The sequence below is a fragment of the Entamoeba invadens genome (assembly GCF_000330505.1).
Source record: "Entamoeba invadens IP1 unplaced genomic scaffold scaff_1105074726645, whole genome shotgun sequence".
Taxonomy (NCBI): domain Eukaryota; phylum Evosea; order Mastigamoebida; family Endamoebidae; genus Entamoeba; species Entamoeba invadens.
Genome location: NW_004440140.1, coordinates 4,016 through 24,330, shown reverse-complemented (window position 1 = coordinate 24,330; position 20,315 = coordinate 4,016). Strand labels below are relative to the sequence as shown.

Below are 20,315 nucleotides of genomic sequence, written 5' to 3'. Positions count from 1 at the left end.
CGAAAAGGTCCAAAGAAACGGGAAAATTTTCAAAATAAACTCACCCGAGTTCAAAAATGCATTGAAAAAATTTGCAAAGCTCTCGGAGGAAGACAAAATTAGGCAGCTTGTTTACTCATGGGAAGTAGTGTCTGATGGCGACACGATGACCAGCGCCTTCAAACAGGCTGGTATAATATACGTGGTTCAACACCCATCAAAAGAAGAGTTGGAAAACACGAGACGTGTCAACCCCAACTTCAACACTGTAGACCTTCTTAAAGGTGTTGCAAAAGTTGACATGTCTTATGCCAAAGAGGTTTGCTCTTTTCTTGGTAAGGATCCAAAAAGAAAAGAAACCCAAACTGTTAGAGTCTCCATTGAGAATTTTTTTGATAGAGAGCACAGGCTCGATGTTGAAAAACTTATGAAAATCAAAAAGGATGAAAAGAACAAAATTTCAAATGAAAAGAAACCTCGAAAAGAAAAATAATAACTTGGTTTTATTTTTTTTATTTATTTTGATTAAATTTTCTATTTAATATTAACTCGTTTTATCGCAATAAAAATCTGTAAAATATAAATTTTTAAAGTTCTAATAATCAAAAAATGGAGAAGGGTATAAAAAAGAACTTGTAAAGTGTAAATTACAAATTATAACGTTTAATGCAAAGTTAAACAATATTTGTTTGTTTATTAGACAGCAACACAATGAAGAAAATGGTATTAAAGTGACGTCAAGGAAGAAGCCGATAACGATGAAGCCGATAAAGATGAAGCCGATAAAGATGAAGCCGATAAAGATGAAGCCGATATTCATTCTTGTTTTATTTATTTATTAAAATTATTATACTTAATGTTTATTTTTTTTATTTTAAAACGAACGTATTTTTGGTTAAATGTCTTTATTATGTTGGTAATATCCCGTTTACTTACAAATAATTTCTGTAATAACTCAACTATTAACCGTAATATAAATAGACTTTAACAGCCTTCTTCTAAACACTTCGAATAAATGCTCGGGCAAAATGAAAATGATGTTTTTTTTTCTTTTTGTTTAAATAAAAAAATAAAATAAAATAACATTTAGAAAACATTTTACCATTATTCACCAAAATTTATCAAAAGCGGTTTTTTTCCTAAAGCGGTTTTTTTCCACCCCTTTACCACATATGTGTTTGTATTCAAACATTACTTTGAATAATATATTTGTTCAGAAAAATACCACAATCTGTTTATTTTATAACAAATGATAAACAATTACACTTAACTGGTTATATGACAAAGAAGTCGCTTCGGCTGCTTCAACATCAATAATTATGTATTGCGTCACTCAACAGCGAATGAATATTATGGAGTGTTTTTAATATCAATAAGTATCTGTGTACTTAATAAAGAGACTAGATTATAATATCAAAGAACATAAAAGAAAATGAATGTGTGTTTTTCTCCTCACTTTAATTAGATATATCAACTCAAACATTATCACAATTTCACACAATTAATAATAAAACGTTCTATCACAAAATAAAACCAATCCTATCAACTTAAATTTTAAACTATCAATTAGAACGAAATTGATCCTCCAATTCCAACAAAATTGCCTCTACTCTCATCTCTTCCGACTCTCATTCCCACTTTCGCCCGATCATTAATCTTATAATCCGCTCAAACAGTATACCTCACTTTTCCTCCATTTGCCTTATTAATTTCGGCATTCAAGTCCCATTTATCATTCGGCTTATAATATGCCTTCACTCCATATGAATTGATCTTCTTTCTGTTTTCCTTCCCAAACTTTGCGTTACCTTCAATCCCAAATTTGTCATTAGGATTATACCCAGCGGCAATTTCAACACTTCTATCTCCTCCCTCAACCTTCGCGTTTCCTTTCACGTTGAACTTGTCGTTCTTATATTCCCCTCCAACACTCACAGTGTTTTTCTTATCTTTTCGATTGAAGTCGACATTGAAGTTTGTGTTCTCATTTGCCTTATAACTTCCACCTATCCCAAACTCGTTCTGTCGTTTCCCGTCTCTTTTCGACGTCTTAAAATTTGTATGAATTTCGCTCTTCTCGTTCGGCTGATATTTCCCTTGAAAATCAACTGACCCACTCTTACTTTTACCGGTTTGAGATTGTTGCAAATCCAGTGTCGCCTGCACTTTTTTTGCCGGTATATTCCGCCTTCAAGTTCCCTTCACTACTTTTATTCCCGTTTGTGTTCTTTCTCTTCGCTCCGCCCGAGACGGTCAATTTGTCGTTCACTTTGTACTTCCCATCAACACTCAAACTCTTTGTTTTGTCATTCCCATTTTTACCGGAACTCAAACCTCCGTTCACACTCAATTTGTCTCCGGTATAACTTCCTTTGACGTTCACTTCTTTAAAGGCGACGCCGTTTGTTTTGGAATATTTGCCGTTGGCACCTATTGTGACTTTGTCCGTCGGTCTGTATGTCACTCCACCGGCGATACTCTTCGACTTCGTTTGGACACTTTTGCTGCTTGAAACTTTCAAATTGGCGTCGAGCTTTTTGGAGGTGTAATCAGCGGAGGCAGAGAGGTCGCGGCTCTTTTGACCATTTTGCTTTGTGAAGGATCCGTCCGTCGACAGTTTGAGATTGTCTGTGGGTTTGTATGTTGCGGAGTATTTCAAGTTCTTAGTCTTTGAATTTGGACTCTTGTTTTGTGTGTAGGATGTGGAGGCAGTCAGTTTCTTGGAAGTGTTATCTGCTCCGACTCCAAAACTCGTAGACTTCTGTCCATTGGTATTTGTTTTTTGTGCATTGCCATTCACTGAGAATTTGTCATTGAATTTGTATTTTCCATTAATCGACCCACTTGTCGTCTTTGTGCTGCCAATTTTGGATTTGGTGTATTTGGCAGAACCACTAAATTTGTCGGATGTGTAATCTGCGCCAAGTCCAACTTGAGACGATTTCCATTGACTTTCGACTTCTGTGCGTTGGCATTCATCTTGAATTTGTCGTTAAATTTGTAGCTCGCACTAACAAGCTAGAATCACTGTTTTAGTAATTTATAAGTCAATATCAAATATGTAATATGTTTATTGTTGAATATTATGATGAAGATACTTAATTTTATGAAATCTTCTGACAATTATTACATTTCAATTGTTATCATTTAATTAAAATTTAAAAAACAAATTTTTATTGTTTTTCCTGCATTTTTCAAATTAAAAACAATAAAATAATATGGATTGTGAGTAAATATACCTTTTATTATTACATATTACAAAGTTTTTTCAAATTTGGCTATTTCATCGTCTTGGAGTGTAAAGTCTTTACACTTCAGAGTGAAAGTCACGACTAAAAAGATGACGAATATAATGAACATACAGATCACAACGCCATTCGAAGTAAATATATATGATTTCTTGACTTCTTTTGATACACCAAAAGAAGTCAAGATATCTTTAACTATAACACTGCCATAGTTATAAATACAATTGCCAAGATCAAATTTATAAATGAGATGGTCAGTGATATATAAAATTCATTTATATAGTAGTTTCGACTTCTTTCTATAAATTTGTCAAACAATTTTAATGTTAAAATATCAACAACGGCTCCTGCAAAAAAGCTTGCCTTTATTGTGAGTATATATATCTTTGTTATATTGAAAGAAAGAAAAACAAGGAGTAGCAAAGTGAAGAGAGAATATGGTAAGCACAATTACTTTACATGTGATGACACAACACAACTTCATCAAATGATTTAATCAATTTTTAATATGGAACTTAAATTTAATACAATTACTAATTATTCTATAATTATACGTATGGTATTTTTGGAATTGAAATTTGAAAAAAAAAGCTAATCAATTTTTTTAATGAAAATAAATCAAATTTTTGGTTTGTTTGAGTGTTACTAATATTATTAAGAAATAATAAATTTAATTATATAAAATAGTTTAAATACAGATTTATTATTTGTAGGTTTTGGAATAAACTTTTTTACATTCAGAATAATAATATCAATTAAAAATATAGTAAATATAAAATAGATTTCGGCCGGGCTACCTGCCCTAACCGTAACATCTATTTTTGGTTTTCAATATAGTTAAATAGAAATAAAAACAACTATTTTATAGTTAATTTGTAACCGTTTTCAATTGTCAGGGTTGAAAAATATGTGGAAAAATACAAAAAATGATAAAACAACTATATATTAAACATATAATTTATTATAATTTATAGTAAATAATAAAAATATAAAAATAGACGCAAAATTTATGGAACAAAAAAATATGGCAGATGATCGTTTTTGAATTTTAGTTAAAAATCATAAGTAATGGATTAAATTATTACATAAAGGGACGCAAACATCATTAATTTGATGTTTGTGTATTAAAAAGTAATCTGAACATCATATTAACGTCTTTTGTTATCAAAAGGAAATACAAACATCATAAATATGATGTTTGTATAAATTTTTGTAAAATTAACAAAAAAAATATTTTATAGTTTACAAATGATTAAAATGAAAATCTAATTTGTATTTTTAGATAAGCCTCTTTGCACCCATATTAATCGTAGGAAAGAGTAACTAATAAAAATAATAAAAATTATAGTTTTTTTTACATCCACTTTTTTTTAATTATGAAAAAAAGAGTTTTGATTAAATATAATTAACTAGAGAGACAGGACGAAGGACGGGGAAATGGGCCAAATTACTTCTTTTGTGGTTTAGGAATGTCCTCCGACGATAAAGGGCGCATTTTCAAAACTATATAAGGAATCATATTTTTACAATGAATTTACTATTATAAATAATAATAATTTCCAAAAATAAATAAAGAGTAAACAAACGCTATACTACAAGTAATTTTGTAATAAATAAATGGTTTTAAAAAAATAATCCAAATATAAAATAATTTACGAAGTGCCTCGAATATCAAACGAAAAAAAATAATTATTTTTAAAACCATTAATTTATAATAAATTTATTTATAATTTTGTGTTTGTTTGTGATAAAATGTATTTTTGGAAATAATTATACTTTTTAATAGTAAATACATAGTAATATTATAACTCTATTCATAGTTTTGAAAACGCGGCGGACACGAAAATAAAAGAAAGGATGCCCTTAATAGCGGGATGACGTCTTTAAACCACAAGGTACATCTTTTAACCCATTTTACCTATCCTTCGTTTTCATGTCTGTCCTTTTTATTAATTAAATTAAATATATTTTATAAATAATATAATATAATTAATTATTAACAAAAATTTAATTAAATCAACTTAACTAACTTAACCAAATTGATTAGTTTAATCAAGGATTTTAACTTCAATAAAGAACACGCCTTTGAACACTCAGAAAGAAAATACAAAATAATATGTGTCCAAAAATGAAGATGATTGTTTGTTCATGTAAAAAGAACTGAATTCAAATGCATTCTTGCTCTCATAAAGGATTTGATGTTTGGTGCTGTTATGAACACTTCCACACAATATGTACCAAATGTAAAGAAAAAGTAAGTATGGTTTTGATTATTTTTTTGTTTAAAAAAAATAATTAATAGTATATTATATTTGGTCACAACAGGAGGGGATAGAAAATAAGTGACTTTTAATCAACGTTCTAAGGTTATTAAAACGAAATTATTATAACATTCACATATATATGAGTAATTTAAAATAATTACTCAAATATATATTATAAGTAATATTTATATAGCTTTAGCTTAATTTTTCTTTGTTTGGGTCACTTTTATTGGTGATTGTCTAATTTTAATTATAAATATGTTATTATTTTACTGTTTTGGGGTCCCCGCCACTTGGTGGTGGGGTGAATCCTTGTAGTAAATATAAAATAATTTTTGTTAATATTGTTAATAATAAACTATAATGTTTAGTAAAAATAATTTTTATTATACATTATAGTTCACAATATTAATTATTTATTAAATTAGAAAGAAATCAGTTAATTGTTATTAATCAATGATAATAAAAATTATTTATTGATAATAATTTTTAGAATAATAATAATATTTTATTATAATCAATTTATTAATTATTAATTAAAATAAATTAATAAATCCATCTCATTTTTAAGTTTTTACATTTATTATTTTTAAATAAATTATAAATTAAATATTGTTCATTTCAACTAAAAACACTAATAAAACAAAGAAATGGAAGAAGTAAAAGCTCAAATTAAAACCGTAACATCTCTGATCACCAAACTTTTTAACGACCCAAAAGAAAAACCAACTGAATTAGTCATAAAGGGTGAAAAACAAAACGAAATGCCCCTCCAAGAGCAAATTAAAGAAGCAGAAAAGGCATTTGAAATACTCGATGAAGATTATCAGAAAAAGTTGCATTTGAGAACGGAGTGGCAGTCACTTTTGCAAGATGTTCTGTTATTAACAGCAATAACAAAACAACACACTAAAGATATACCAACAAACAAAAAAGAATTGGACAATTCTATAGACACATTGAATAAACTTTACACAGAAGACTTTAGAATTAAAAGAAAAAAACTTGAAGACGATTTTCAAGTTGAACTTTCAAAAATAGAAAAAATCAAAAACGAACGTGCAAAAATGGAACAAAATTTTAATTTTGGTCTTGAAAATGGTGAACGTGAAAAACTCGAGGAATTGTCAAATAAGACAATTTCCAATATCGTTTTCAATTCAATTAAAGATGATTGGTCTTAAGACACATCTGTGTTTGATGACAAAATAAAAGGAAATTCCAATTATCTCTTTTTGATTGAAGATGACCAAAAGAATAAGTTTGGAGGAGTGTATTACAGTTGGGGATTTTATCGTGAAATAGGTTATATAATGGAAGAATCATTCATCTTCTCGCTAATGCGAAATGGGATATATAACCCTCAAAAATTCGGGTTACAAGAAGGACAAATTGACAATTCTATTATAACTTGTACTAAAGACAATCCTTATCTCTTTACATTTGGAAAACATGATGATGTTAATAATAACAGTGACATTACTGTTGCAAAATGTGGTTTAAATTTAAGCAAATGTACTCCAAGTAGTTACATAACTCGAAGTGGAGATCTCATTGATGGCCAAACATTTATACCAAAAAGTGTTCGTGTTTTCGAACTCAGTTATTAATTCATTTTTTTAATAATTGAATTTAAATTTATATTTTTATTTCAAAACAATCAAAATACAACACAAAAAAATGATGAGAATATAAAAAATACAACATTAAAACAAATAAAACAGTTTAATAAAGTTTTCCAAATAAAATATACTAAAATGAGTTATTTAACTGTTACTATTCAAAGATTGTTTCACTTTGTGTTGTTAAAATTTTTTAAACTTTTATTTATAACATTCGAAAACTAGAAAGCTGAAACCAATTGTCCCAACAAGGTAAAGACACATTGTTCTTCTTCTTTTTACATCTTGTGGTCGTTTCAAATATTCTTTTGATCAAGGCTGTCACAACAGAGTTGAAGTAAAAACAATGACAATGCAAAACTTATTCAATGCAAAAATGAAATTTAAATGTAAAAGACTTTACCTGTCGATCAACAGTAGAAGTAGATTGAGTTGAGTGTTTCATTGTATCTCTTGGTAATATAGTTTTATCCAAATCAACAAGAGAGTATATAAAAAGCAGAATTGCTTTACATATGATGCCACACACACAAAGAAATGAACAGAGATTAATGCATTGTTGGAATCTAACAATAAAAATTATTTTTTGAAAATGAACACATGAAGTGTTCATCATTTTAGTTATTGATTTCTACGGTTATGAATTTTATCTTATGAAAAGCAAAAATTGAGTAAAGCTCTTACAGAAAAATGATTTTGCAAAAAAAACTGTAAAATAAAACGATTTTTCTTCTGACCAATTGTTTTCATCCAATTTGATAGTAACTTTCTGACACTGAAATTTCATCTTTTTTAATGTTTAAATTGGTATCACGGAATTTTGATAATTTTAAATATGGAATTCAACTGATTGCAAAAAGACAGTTTCACATTAAAAAGCCAAAATACCACAAATTGAAATGAATAACACTTTTGTGTATATCCTTTTTGGGAATGTTGCAATTAGGTATTTCTATAAAATTGAAGTCGACAAAAAACAGAAAACAACTTCAAATTTATTAACTTTGACACTTTTTATCTCTGATAAATTGCAAAAACAGCTTTTGGCTTAAAATTTTATGTTTTAAATCCAAATATTACTTTTATAAATAACAAATATGTTATCCACAATTGAAATTTAATATAAACATTGTTTATAATATGATTGTAAATAACATAATCAGTTGTGTATCGCCAATAACGTTTGAAGGTTATATGTTTTACTTTTAATCTTTCAATCATTTTAGTACAGAATAATATCTGTTATGTATTTTGAAATGTTCCATTGTGTATTTTTTCAAAATGAACAACTTTTTATAGCAAGGCTATTATTATTAAAACCGACTTTACAATATATTATAGTATATAAACTAACACAATAAAATTTGTATTTAAAATTACAACGTAGAAGAACTAAACACTATTAATTAGGATATGACCAATCAGAAAACAATAAATTGGCTGTTTCTATATTTTTTACAATAACAACGTCTACATTTATTATTAAAACTATTTTAAAGTAATAGTATATTATTGATTAAGTTTGTAATGAACTATTCTATTAATAGTATGAACATATTGTTTTTATTAATAAACACCAACAAAAAATCAATTAATTTGCATGTATATTTGTTTTAACTTTAGCAAGTCAATATCGGGAATTTATTGGAATATTAGCCAGCCTTTTCCAAAAAAAACCGATCCCGTTATTTGATTTGACCTCAACTCTATACTTCATAACACAAACTCAACGTTGTTGGTCAAATCATACAACGATAAACACGTTAATAAATTGGGTTGTTGTTGTTTGTGTCAATTTGTAACTGAATATCAGTTTCGTTAGTTTTTCATTTTTATTAAAAACAAACATGTGGTTTTGTTCTTTAAACAAAAGAAAATAAAATAACGAGTTTTAAAGAAAAAATAAATAAGAGCAAACAATTAATAATTTTGTGTTTTGATATTTCAGTCATTGTTGTGACAACACTATCAGTATATCGATATTACGCCATACTTTAGCGCTTGTTATTAATATTATTTATTAATAAATGAAGACTCGACTTTGAAAATTTTTGGCATTAAATTTATCAGCTTTTTATAATAAAATGCACTTTTGGGAACATTCACGTGTATTTCAAAAACAAAAATCCTGTTATTTTAAATTTTATATGGAATTTTTTAATGCTTAAAAATTCTTCAAGTAAAAAAATATTTTTTGAAGACCGTTTTTCTCTTTCTTACTTAGAAAAAATAAGTGAATTTATTACAAAAAACGATTCCCAAAAATAATAAACAAAATAAATGCAAACAATCGGGACACCTCAGTACCGACTTTTGAAAAACAGTTTAATAATAATAAATAAAGGTTTATTATCATATTTATATTTAACGTTATTAACCAAATATTTATATTTTAAAACTATATTAAATAATAATAATAATCAAACTCAAAAATGTTTGTTAATTATTAAATATAGAGTACCGTGAAAAATCACTGCGGCGTGAAATATTACTGCGAATTGTTATTGGGCAAAAAAATAATGTTATTGTTGCTTCTAAAACATAAAAAATAATTTACTTTGTAAAAATGTTATATAATATGGCTTTCAATTAAAACAAGGGTAAATTCGTAAAAACGAACATTCCAAACAACTCAAACTAGATATTGGTTTTTATTTTATAGTTTTTAACAATTTATAACTTATAATACAAAACAATACATCAAAACATAATAACAAAAACGAATAAATTTAAACATCGAAAATTTGAATAAATAGTCCACCTTTTGGACACCATAATATGAAATTTGATTTCTGCTCATCTAGTGGTTAATTTTTGTTGTGAATATTCAAATTATAAACTCTATTGAATAAGCTTAAATTACCATTATAATCAATATGTTTTTACATAATAATAATACAAAAACACACAGAAATATCAACTCGAATTATAAAGATTGAATAAACGTTTCAACTTCGTAATTATTATAACAACACAAATTGCAATACAATAAACATAAACAAAATATAAAAACACGTTATAAACATATTATATTGATAAATTTATAAAATATAAATTAATTTGACGATAACAAACGGTTAACGAGTGTGGGGTTTTCAAATGGTCGATTATTTAATCACACCAATTTAAAATTTAAATAATTTGTCGAAATGAAAGAATTAAGTTGTTTGGGGTTCTGGTGTTTTAACCCTTTTAAAATAATAGTAATTTGTAATAAAATTATCCATATTTAATCAACTAGTTTAATTATATGAAAATAATTATTAAAAATAGTTTTACATTAAAAAAATAAATTATAATTTATTGTTGTTTTATTATAAATTTTTGCTATTGATATGTTGATGTTAATTAAAAATACACGTTAATTAACTATTTCACTTGTTTGTTGTTTATTATATTTTAATTAAATTTATACTATAATAACAGTTTATTGTTTGATTTATTTGATGTGAATTGTGTTTGTATTTCCACATCATTCAACAATAAAAATAGACAGTGATCATACAACCAACATGTCAAGTATTTACTAAACGATTTCGATATTACAGATGTTGTTATGAAATAGATAATTATATTGTTTATTAGTTTTGTTTTTAAACCATTTTTGTGTCACGGTGTGACGTATTAGATTCTTTCTCTAAATTTTTTACTTAAAAAAATCAACGACTTTTATAAAACATCTACAAGACATTGAGTAATGATTTTTCGAATAATGAATCATATGAAAGCAACTAAAGAATTCATTTTATACATCAGAGTAAAAATATATTGTTAAGTGATTATTTGGTTATTAAAATTATGAGAACGAATTTTTATTGGTAATTTTTAATCTCCAACAACAATACGATATCAAGCACAACTTTATTGTTAAAATGTGTACATATTTTGTCAGAGATATCAACTGTACAATAAAATTATATTTCATAAATTGATGTAACGGGTAAATCAATATCAATTTTTGACACATTCTTTCACATTTTGAAAATATCAAAACAAATTTTTACTTGATATAATAATTTTTGGATATGTGAAACTATAATTTAGAATTTGTCTTTTTGTAATAACAAAAAATTGAAAATAGTTATGTTTTTCAATTGGAAAAGGAAAAAACAAAACCCTCATAAATATTATATAAAAACACCATTTTTTCCTCTTAACACAATCTGTTGACTTAGCCTCAAAAGATTTTGTAGAACAAAATTGTCGTTTTTCATTTTAACAGTCTCGAATAACAAAAAAAAATTAAACCAAAATGTTTTAAAACCCCTAATAACATTATTTTTTGCCTAATAACAATTCGCAGTAATATTTCACGCCGCAGTGATTTTTCACGGTACTCTACTATATAACAAATAATATCAATACTGTTGTTTTAAACTATACAAAATGAAATAATGTATTAATTAATATTAAAATTGTTTAGTACATGATTTATATTTAAAAAAACTAAATATAAACTTATAGTTTATATAATAACTTATTTTATTATAAATATATTATTAACTATACTAGTAACAATAACCATAATTAATTACAACACAATTTCAATTATAACATAATACAATAGCCATAACACCAGACTCGATCAATTCACAACGATATCATAAAGAGTGTAATGTTCATAGACATAAGGCGATGTTCAAAAACATGACAACACACTCAAAGAAGAAATGTAACGATCAAAGACATAAGATAATACTCAAAACAGGACAAGCAACTCAAAGACAATAAAAATTATCAAATAGACAATGCAATAGTCAAAGACAAAGCAAATGATTCAGGGATTGTATAAGATGTTCATGAATCAATAGAGTGACAAGTATTGATCTAATTATTAATTATAACTTATTTGATCTGATGAATATGTGATACAATAAATAACATCGTGTTTTTATCAAGATAAATAATCAAATAAATATATAATGATAACCACCAATTGGTCTATTAACAATAATAATTACAACAATGATAGCAACGGAATTATAAAATACATCAAAATGTTACGATAATAGATAATAGAACAAACATTTGGGAATAATCATTAAAATTTTAAATTAAAAAGTTTCAATGTTTTAACAGTTAGGTTATAACAAAATAAACTATAGCAACAATATCTTAATTTATTATATCAACTTACGGTAAATAATAATATAAATACTATTAATAATATGTTTATTTTTAAAAACTTAATAATATAATATAATATTGTTTATAGACTCAGTCTTTTGGTGTTATATAGTCTCGAACATTATGGACAAAAATAGCTTTAATTTTGTCTAAACAATTGGAATTAGGTACAACAACAAAGAACCTAAAACAATTAAGATAGACTTTTGGGACTGCTTCCCAAAATATTCCAATTTTTATGTTCCAAAAGGTTCCAGACTGAAGTTGTTCAGTTGATGATTTGAAACATGAAGATGACAACGACTGCACCTCTTTTGTTGGTATTTCACCATTGAAAAGTTTGACATCTTCTCGACTAAACACAACATTTGTGCACTCGATGTTCTGTGAAAGACCAATGTGTCTTCGTAAGTCATTAAATCAAAAATGACCTTTTTGGAAAGTTATTGTCAAAATCACTCTTTGAATAAAGATGGTAAGTCTCGATGTTTGGGAACAATTTTTTTCCTCGAGTGGTGTTAAATGTACAAAAGTGGATTAAATAGGTACATTTCACCCAATAAATTGAATTTTCAACTGACCATCATAACAACTTTGAAATCTTTGACACTTGCAAAGTATTTTCCAATGATCATCATTGAGTATCAGTCAATTTATTCCATTTTATATAATTTAATATACTGTACTAATACTAATATTATGTTATTTTATATCAACACACGTATTATGTTATAGTATAACAATAATTACGAAACTACCAAATTACAGCTTTTTATAATCAAAGAGTGGAAGAGTTGTTGATTCTGAAGCGTTGTCATAACATACACCTGAGTGTTTGTATTCATCAGGCATTGACGGCATAATCGGGTGTTGGTGATTCAGTCTACAGCTTCTCCCATATAAAACTTGCTTCACCGACTTCTTTTCTTCCAATATTCCACTCCGATGAATAGAAGTATGAGTCTTGTGGATATCTTGCAAGTCCGTGTTCAAGTTTGGTGTTGAACTTTCTGATGTTATCAAAGTGTTTTTATCTTTATTTGATCAGTTACAATGTCACTGAACATCACAGTCGCAGTCTATGTATCAACGATCACTTTTTGTTGTCCTGTCAAATGGCTTAAACGAAGTACCTTTTCTCTTCATTCCAGAACAATCTCTCAAATGAAATTGATAGGTCTCGTGTCTCTTTCTCAGTAATTTGGCTCTTTTAGTATTTTTATAATACTTCTCAACCATAGCAGTCGCCAACAATCTGTGGTGGCCTTGAATTTGTGTGAATCCATAGTACTGCAGTGGGATACTTAAAAAAGTCCATGCTTTCCTCCCAAATCGAATAGTCTGGCTTAATAATATTCTTCCAATCTCGACACAACAAGAAATCTCCAATTTTCTAATTCGTTGTTTGTTGTTTCGTCCTTAAATAACCACTATGCGGTTCAACAAACCCCACATATGTCACATCTTACCAGCTGTACGTCGTTGCGAAGAATTCACCGTCTCGGAGCTCCGTTTTTGCAAGCCATTTCAAGGACTTTTCTGTCATTACGAAACTCCGTTTTCATATTCAAAATATCAATTTTATCGAGGTGTATTGTAATAATTTCGAACAACAGTTTTATAATTATTTTTGTTTTTTCATTTTATTTTTGAAATATTTTCAATAGTTTATAACATATAACAATAAATATTATATTTTATTATAATTTAAAACAAGCCAGATTTTTTTCCACTGACTTGTTTTTATTATACTTTTATATAATATTCTTTAACATTTTATAAATAAAATCAATAATTAATATCATAATTGTTAATTTTAAATAATTTAATTGTGATCTATATTAAAACACATCAACAAACATACTGATTGACACTTTTCAATTAACTCGCCGACATACCTAATCCCCAACAAACCAATACTGTTAAAAAGAGCAGTGTTTTTGTTTTTTTGAAAAAAATTATATTATACAGTGTAGTTCAATTATAGTAAAATGAAAATGGAATAACGAGTTCAATTTTTGAACTAAAAAACAAATAAAATGTGAAAAAAATGAAAAAAAATATAAAATTTCATGACAAAAACGTAAATAATGGCAAAATAAGAATACTGGTAAAATGTAATAACATTTATTCCAAAACAAATAAATATGTTTTTATACACTAAACAAAAAACTATTGGTTTTGAGTTGAAATGAAATACAAATTGCAAATAATAAATGAACACATCAATGATAATTAATGTTAACATATAAAATTTTTGTACATAATAGTCTTTATAAAAAATAAAAATTTTTCAAAAAGCCCATTTTATTAACTGTGTATTTTTTTCAGACAGTACGATGTAGCAAGATTTTTTACTGTTTTTTTTCTGTTTAGAATATATCATCTTTTGGTATTTACCATACTGTGACTAATCTTTTAAAGAGTTTTTATCAAAAGAAATTAAAATATAACAAGCAATCATTAAAAACAGTTTTTAGTGTCAAATATATTATTGTTTTTATAACAAATTCTTTCAATTACATATAATCCACATATTTTTTATATTGTTGTCTGACTTTTTGTCAAATATGTGGACTGTTTAACCAATTGTTTGTTAATGACTTTTGACAAGTAGATGTATACAGTTACTTATTTTAATAATCTATTGAAAAGAGTGTTTAAAATGAATAAGGTAAACCATAACTATGTTTATAATTTTTCAAACAACAAAAAATCAAACTTCTTTGTTTATCAATGCTTTTTTGATGATTTATTTGGTGTATATTTTTAATTTTTGTTGTTTTTTACATTATGAGTATTTATCTTTTATTGTCAATTAAAATTTTAAAATTATTATTATTCTTTATATTTGGGTTGCTTGATAATCAATTGAAGAAACATCACTGTCTGCAAAAGCGATGCATAATAGATTTGTTTTATTGTTATATTATTTACAACTGTTTCGACTCATCATTTTCACTATAACACAAAAGCATGTTACTCAATGTTAATAATTATCGCTATTATCAATGCGTCATTTAGTGAAAATAATTAATCGTGTTTTTTTTCTTATTACGATTATTATAATTTATTTGTTTTGTCAAACAAAAACATCAATTTTCACGTTAGTTATGTGTTCTTTTATCATTGTCTTTAGATTTTATGAATAATTTTCTCAGAGTTGGTATATAATAGTCTATCTCGATAAGATTAACTATATTTTAAAATAAATAACCATTTTTATTAGTCATTGTTTGTATTTTTATATTTTTAAAATTTATATAACTTTCGAGCAGGACACAAATTCAATTTAGATAATGAAACACCTTTTTGAAATTAAATACAGAAATTGAATATTTAAAAACTATAAGTTATTAGCATAATCAATCTCAGTAGATTTTACACATTGACACTTTCACATAGATAATGATTCAATTTATGGGTGAATTGTATGTGTGACAATTTTTAAACGTTTGCTGCGTTTTGTGGGTTTCTTTAATATATTTAAAAATCCAAATTTGTTGTAATAAATAAATTGTTTCAAAATGCTACATTTAAGTTTTTTTATTGTTGAATTGTGTTGTACTTATTAAATAATAAATCAAATGATTAATTTGATAACTTTCATATTTGCTTTCTTTTATACTTACTTAATCATCATTTTAATTTTAAAAACAAACATCAAGTGGTCGCAATTGACTGTTTATGGGTTAATACAACCACAACAACACAACTATATTACGTATCCGAAACATTTATTTTATTAACATAAATATTTAAAAATCAACCATTGTTTGGTTTTACAAGTATTTTTAATTATTTTTTGTTTTAATTAATGTTTTAAAAATAATATAAAATAATTTTTTACTTGTAACAATAAAAATTATATTTTACTATACTTTGCTAAAACAGACTTTTTCCACCAACTCTATATTATTTTGGTTGTAATTTTTGTTATGTTTTGCTTTCAAATTTTTATATAAAAAAATAAATGCACAAAACGATTTTTTGGTATAAAAAATAAAAATAATTCCATTATGATTATTTTATATTATTTGTTTTTATCTATTTTTTCAGGAAAATCACCTAATAATATATCAAAATTATTTAAACAGTTTTGGGACAAATTTTTAAAAAACTGTTAAAAAGAGCAGTATTGGGTTGTTGGCGAGTTAAATTATTACTAATAAATATAATAAATATAATAAATATATGATTCAATAATAGCTTTGATAAAACAAACAAAAAGACTAAACAATAGAATGAAGATATTTGAAATTGTTTTGTTTCAAACACTCTGTTAATGCATCAATGATAAACAGAGTAGTTCCACTTGTTTTCCAACAAATAATAACCTTTCTGTTTAATCAAAGTATTGCACGTTTATAAAACAACCCAATTTTATCAACAACATTAAGTATCGTGATTCAACGTTTTGTTATAGTCCATTCTATGCCATTTTACTTTATTAATTTATTATATTAAACCACTATCTGGTGTTTGAAAGTGATGAAAAGCAACAATATATTAATTTTAACAACTAATCACACAGTAGCTTTGTTATGGTTGATTTCACGTAACTGTGTTAAGAGGAAGTATGGTTAATGACAAATTTTATTTTAATAAATTAAATTATTATTAAATTGTTACATTTAATTTCACAACAATTACTTATTTTTTATAATATTATCAATTATAATTAATAGTTTTATTTTATATGGTATAAATATTATATTAATAAACCATTTATTTGTATACTATACATTTTAATATTTTATAGTTTTGTTGTTAACTGTTGTTTTGGCATCAAAAATGACCGCGGCAAAAAAACCCCATCTGTAAACAGGAAACACCAAATGTTTTGATACAATTTCGTTGAATAGTGCATATAATTTAGGGACTGTTGCCAATTTCGATCACATCATTTCAGACATGTTTGAATATTTCTATAATTTTACAAATGGGAAAGGGTACTTGATTTCTAATAAAAAATTAATACGATTTTGCCCACAAGGTACTCCACTTGACAAAGACGTTGTTTGTACTTTAAAGAAACCAATGTACACACCAAACTCACCAACAAATATGGAAAATGCTTTTGATTATCCACATTGTCTGTGTAATGACGATATTAATGTAAATTGCAAACTCAAGTTTATTAGTGATATTAAAATGTTTAATATGTTCGATAACAATCTAAGTAACACTGAATTGTTGGTTGATAATAACATTTCACTTTATTTCTCTGAAAGTGTTAAAAAATTACTCTTTTTGATAATAAAAAATTGGTATTATTATCATATAATAAAGACTTGGTAATTTCATTTACTTTTCGAATAGTTACAACCAGTGTAATCGAGGAGTTTGATATGGTAGATGCTTCATTTTTGTATTCAACTTCATTGAATACAATAACTTGTAATTGTGATTCTATTTACAACTTCACTTTATACCAAAACGTCACAAAATTGCAAATTGATTGTATTGGAAACATCAAATCACTCGTTTTGTATGAAAATACAAACATTGTAATTTCTAAAAACACGACTTTAAGTCGAATTTATTCAATTGATTTTAGTGAAAATAATAAGACTTTTATATTATTAGAAAAAGTTAGTGATAATAATGTAATTAGCAATTGCTTTCTTGTTAAAGTGACTAATAATAAAATAACAGGTGTTGTTTGTCACTCTGATTTTTTGAATGACAATGGAGAGTGTTTTTCTCTTGTTATAAACTGTGGGACATACAACAAAAACAACAAGTGTGTATTATGCAAAAGTGGGTATGTTTTAAATGATAATTCCAAGTGTATTTCTTCTGAAACGTGTTTATATGGCACAATAACAAATTGTTACAAATGTCAGAACGGATATATTAGAAATAATAATGAATGTGTGTTTGATACCAAATGTCAATACAGTGATGGAAGTGTTTGTATAAAATATCATGCGGGTAATTCATATAACAAATGTGAGAGCTGTGCATCAAACTGTACTTTATGTGGTTATAATTTGTGTTTTATTTGTAACAATAACTTTATTTTAAACAATGAAACTTTATGTGTTAAAAAGATAGATGTGGTTTCAAATAAAGTTTTGATAATTGGTTGCAATGATATGTTTTACATAGACAATGGTGTTTGCAACACGTGTTTATCCAAATTTGAAAATTCCTTGAATTGCGATAAACACAACACAATTTCATGTGAAGTGAATTATACAATTACTTATGAGAAAAAGTGTGAATATTTTATTTGTCAGAATGAAACGTTTACTGAACAGAATGGGATGTTTATTTTAGAAAAAGACAAATGCGTGTATATTGTGAACAATAAATGTGTTGAATGTGAAAATAAATACATTCTTAATATTAACAGAACTTGTGTAAATATTACAAACGATACTTCAACAACCGTTTGTGTAACATATTATAAATATGCATGCATTTCGTGTGCAGTTGGGTATTACCTGTCAAATGCCCGTTGTTATTTGTGTTCTGAAAATTGCACCAGTTGCCATGAAAGTGGTACAAAGTGTCTATCATGTAAGTCTGGATTTTACCAAAGTGATATTTATCAATGCCAACCAAGCACTGAACTGTTAAATAAATGTGACAATGTATCAACAATTACAACTGGGTGTTATCAATGCAAAGACCAGTATTACAGAGTTGGTATGGACTGCTTAAAATGTCTTTTAAATTGCTCAACGTGTAACACAAAAAATAAATGTTTGGCATGCAATTTGACGAATTACAAAACAAATAGCGGTGACTGTTTGCCATAAAACAGAATCATTGGGTGTGTTGTTGAAGTCACACAAAATGGGTGTAACAAATGTTTGCGTGGATATTACACAGTCAATTACAACGAGTGTGAAAGGTGTAACAACAATTGCACAATATGCACACCATACGGGAAATGCACATCTTGTGTTAACAACATGATTTTATATGAAAGTGGACTTTGTATTGATATTTCATTTGTATCAAAATGTCTCCAAGTTTTAAACTCAAAATGTTCCAAATGCACATTCTGGCACTTTCCTAACAAAGTGGCACACTTTGTGACAAGAAGGTAGTTTGGTCGGTTCTTTTTATAGTCATTTTGTGCACTTTTTGTCTTAACAATTGTAATAACATTAATATCGTGTGTTGTGTTGTTTATTGAAAACAAAATGCGACAAAAAGAAATTGAGAAAACAACAACACTCTTCAAAATGAGTCGCTCGAACATTACTTTTATACCAGTTGGTGATGATGTCGTTGTGAACAAAACGGAAGTTTCTTTTGGCGAGGAAATTGATGTCAACTCACAACAAAGAGAACTTCTGTGTGTTGGCAACACTTCAAAGCACAACATGAAAATTTAAATCACGACAAAAAGTGCAACAATTGAGAAATATGAATTCGACTCAAATCCAAAAATAATAGTATTACCAAGTGGTGAAGCGTGTGAATTTGAAATTATGTTCACATTAAAATGCACAACTAAAATTGATGAAAATATCATATTGGTTTCAAATTCATTTACAAAAAGAAAAGATGTTTCAAAAGAAATTAAAATAGCAGCAACTTCAAAATTGACAACTCGACTTGATCCAGATGAGTTACAAGAAGACACTAAACTTGGTGAAGGCTTGTTCGGTGTTGTTTAAAGGAACTTTCAGAGACAATATCGTTGCAATTAAAAAGATGAAAATTAGTGGAAATGAAGACACATTAAACAATGAGTTTGAGAAGGAAGTTGAGATGTTAGACAAATTTAGAATGAATATATTGTCCATTTCTATGGAGCAGTTTTTATACCCAATAAAGTGTGCATAGTCACCGAATTTGCACAATTTGGGAGTTTACAAGATCTATTGAAACATAAAACAAGTGATAATTAACATAAAACTTCGTGTTAAAATGATGTTGGATGGCGCAAATGGTATTTCATATTTACATGAAAATGGGATTTTACACAGAGATATTAAATTAAACAATTTACTTGTGTTTTCTAACAATCCAAATGATAAAGTCAACGCAAAACTGACCGATTTTGAAAGTGCAAGAAATGTTAATACGATGATGACCAACATGACATCACT

The 20,315-nt window shown here is 26.7% G+C and overlaps 4 protein-coding genes across 4 annotated transcripts; 3 read left to right on the top strand and 1 right to left on the bottom strand.

Annotated features, from left to right (window-relative positions):
* Positions 1–1,647: 1,647 nt before the first annotated feature.
* EIN_214390 (hypothetical protein) lies at positions 1,648–2,958 on the bottom strand (the record flags this gene model as incomplete). The annotated part of the gene is made up of 3 exons (XM_004254384.1): positions 1,648–2,087; positions 2,146–2,830; positions 2,875–2,958. 3 exons carry the CDS (start codon positions 2,956–2,958, stop codon positions 1,648–1,650), a joined length of 1,209 nt encoding a protein of 402 aa, XP_004254432.1.
* A 3,183-nt stretch (positions 2,959–6,141) lies between these two features.
* EIN_214380 (hypothetical protein) lies at positions 6,142–6,675 on the top strand (the record flags this gene model as incomplete). The annotated part of the gene is made up of 1 exon (XM_004254383.1): positions 6,142–6,675. One exon carries the CDS (start codon positions 6,142–6,144, stop codon positions 6,673–6,675), a length of 534 nt encoding a protein of 177 aa, XP_004254431.1.
* A 10,479-nt stretch (positions 6,676–17,154) lies between these two features.
* EIN_214370 (glutamine/asparagine-rich protein pqn-25, putative) lies at positions 17,155–19,010 on the top strand (the record flags this gene model as incomplete). Its single annotated transcript, XM_004254382.1, has 2 exons — positions 17,155–17,335; positions 17,563–19,010. 2 exons carry the CDS (start codon positions 17,155–17,157, stop codon positions 19,008–19,010), a joined length of 1,629 nt encoding a protein of 542 aa, XP_004254430.1.
* An 817-nt stretch (positions 19,011–19,827) lies between these two features.
* EIN_214360 (hypothetical protein) lies at positions 19,828–20,315 on the top strand (the record flags this gene model as incomplete). Its single annotated transcript, XM_004254381.1, has 2 exons — positions 19,828–20,039; positions 20,193–20,315. Coding segments are annotated over 2 exons (335 nt in total), but the record flags the coding sequence as incomplete, so codon positions are not given.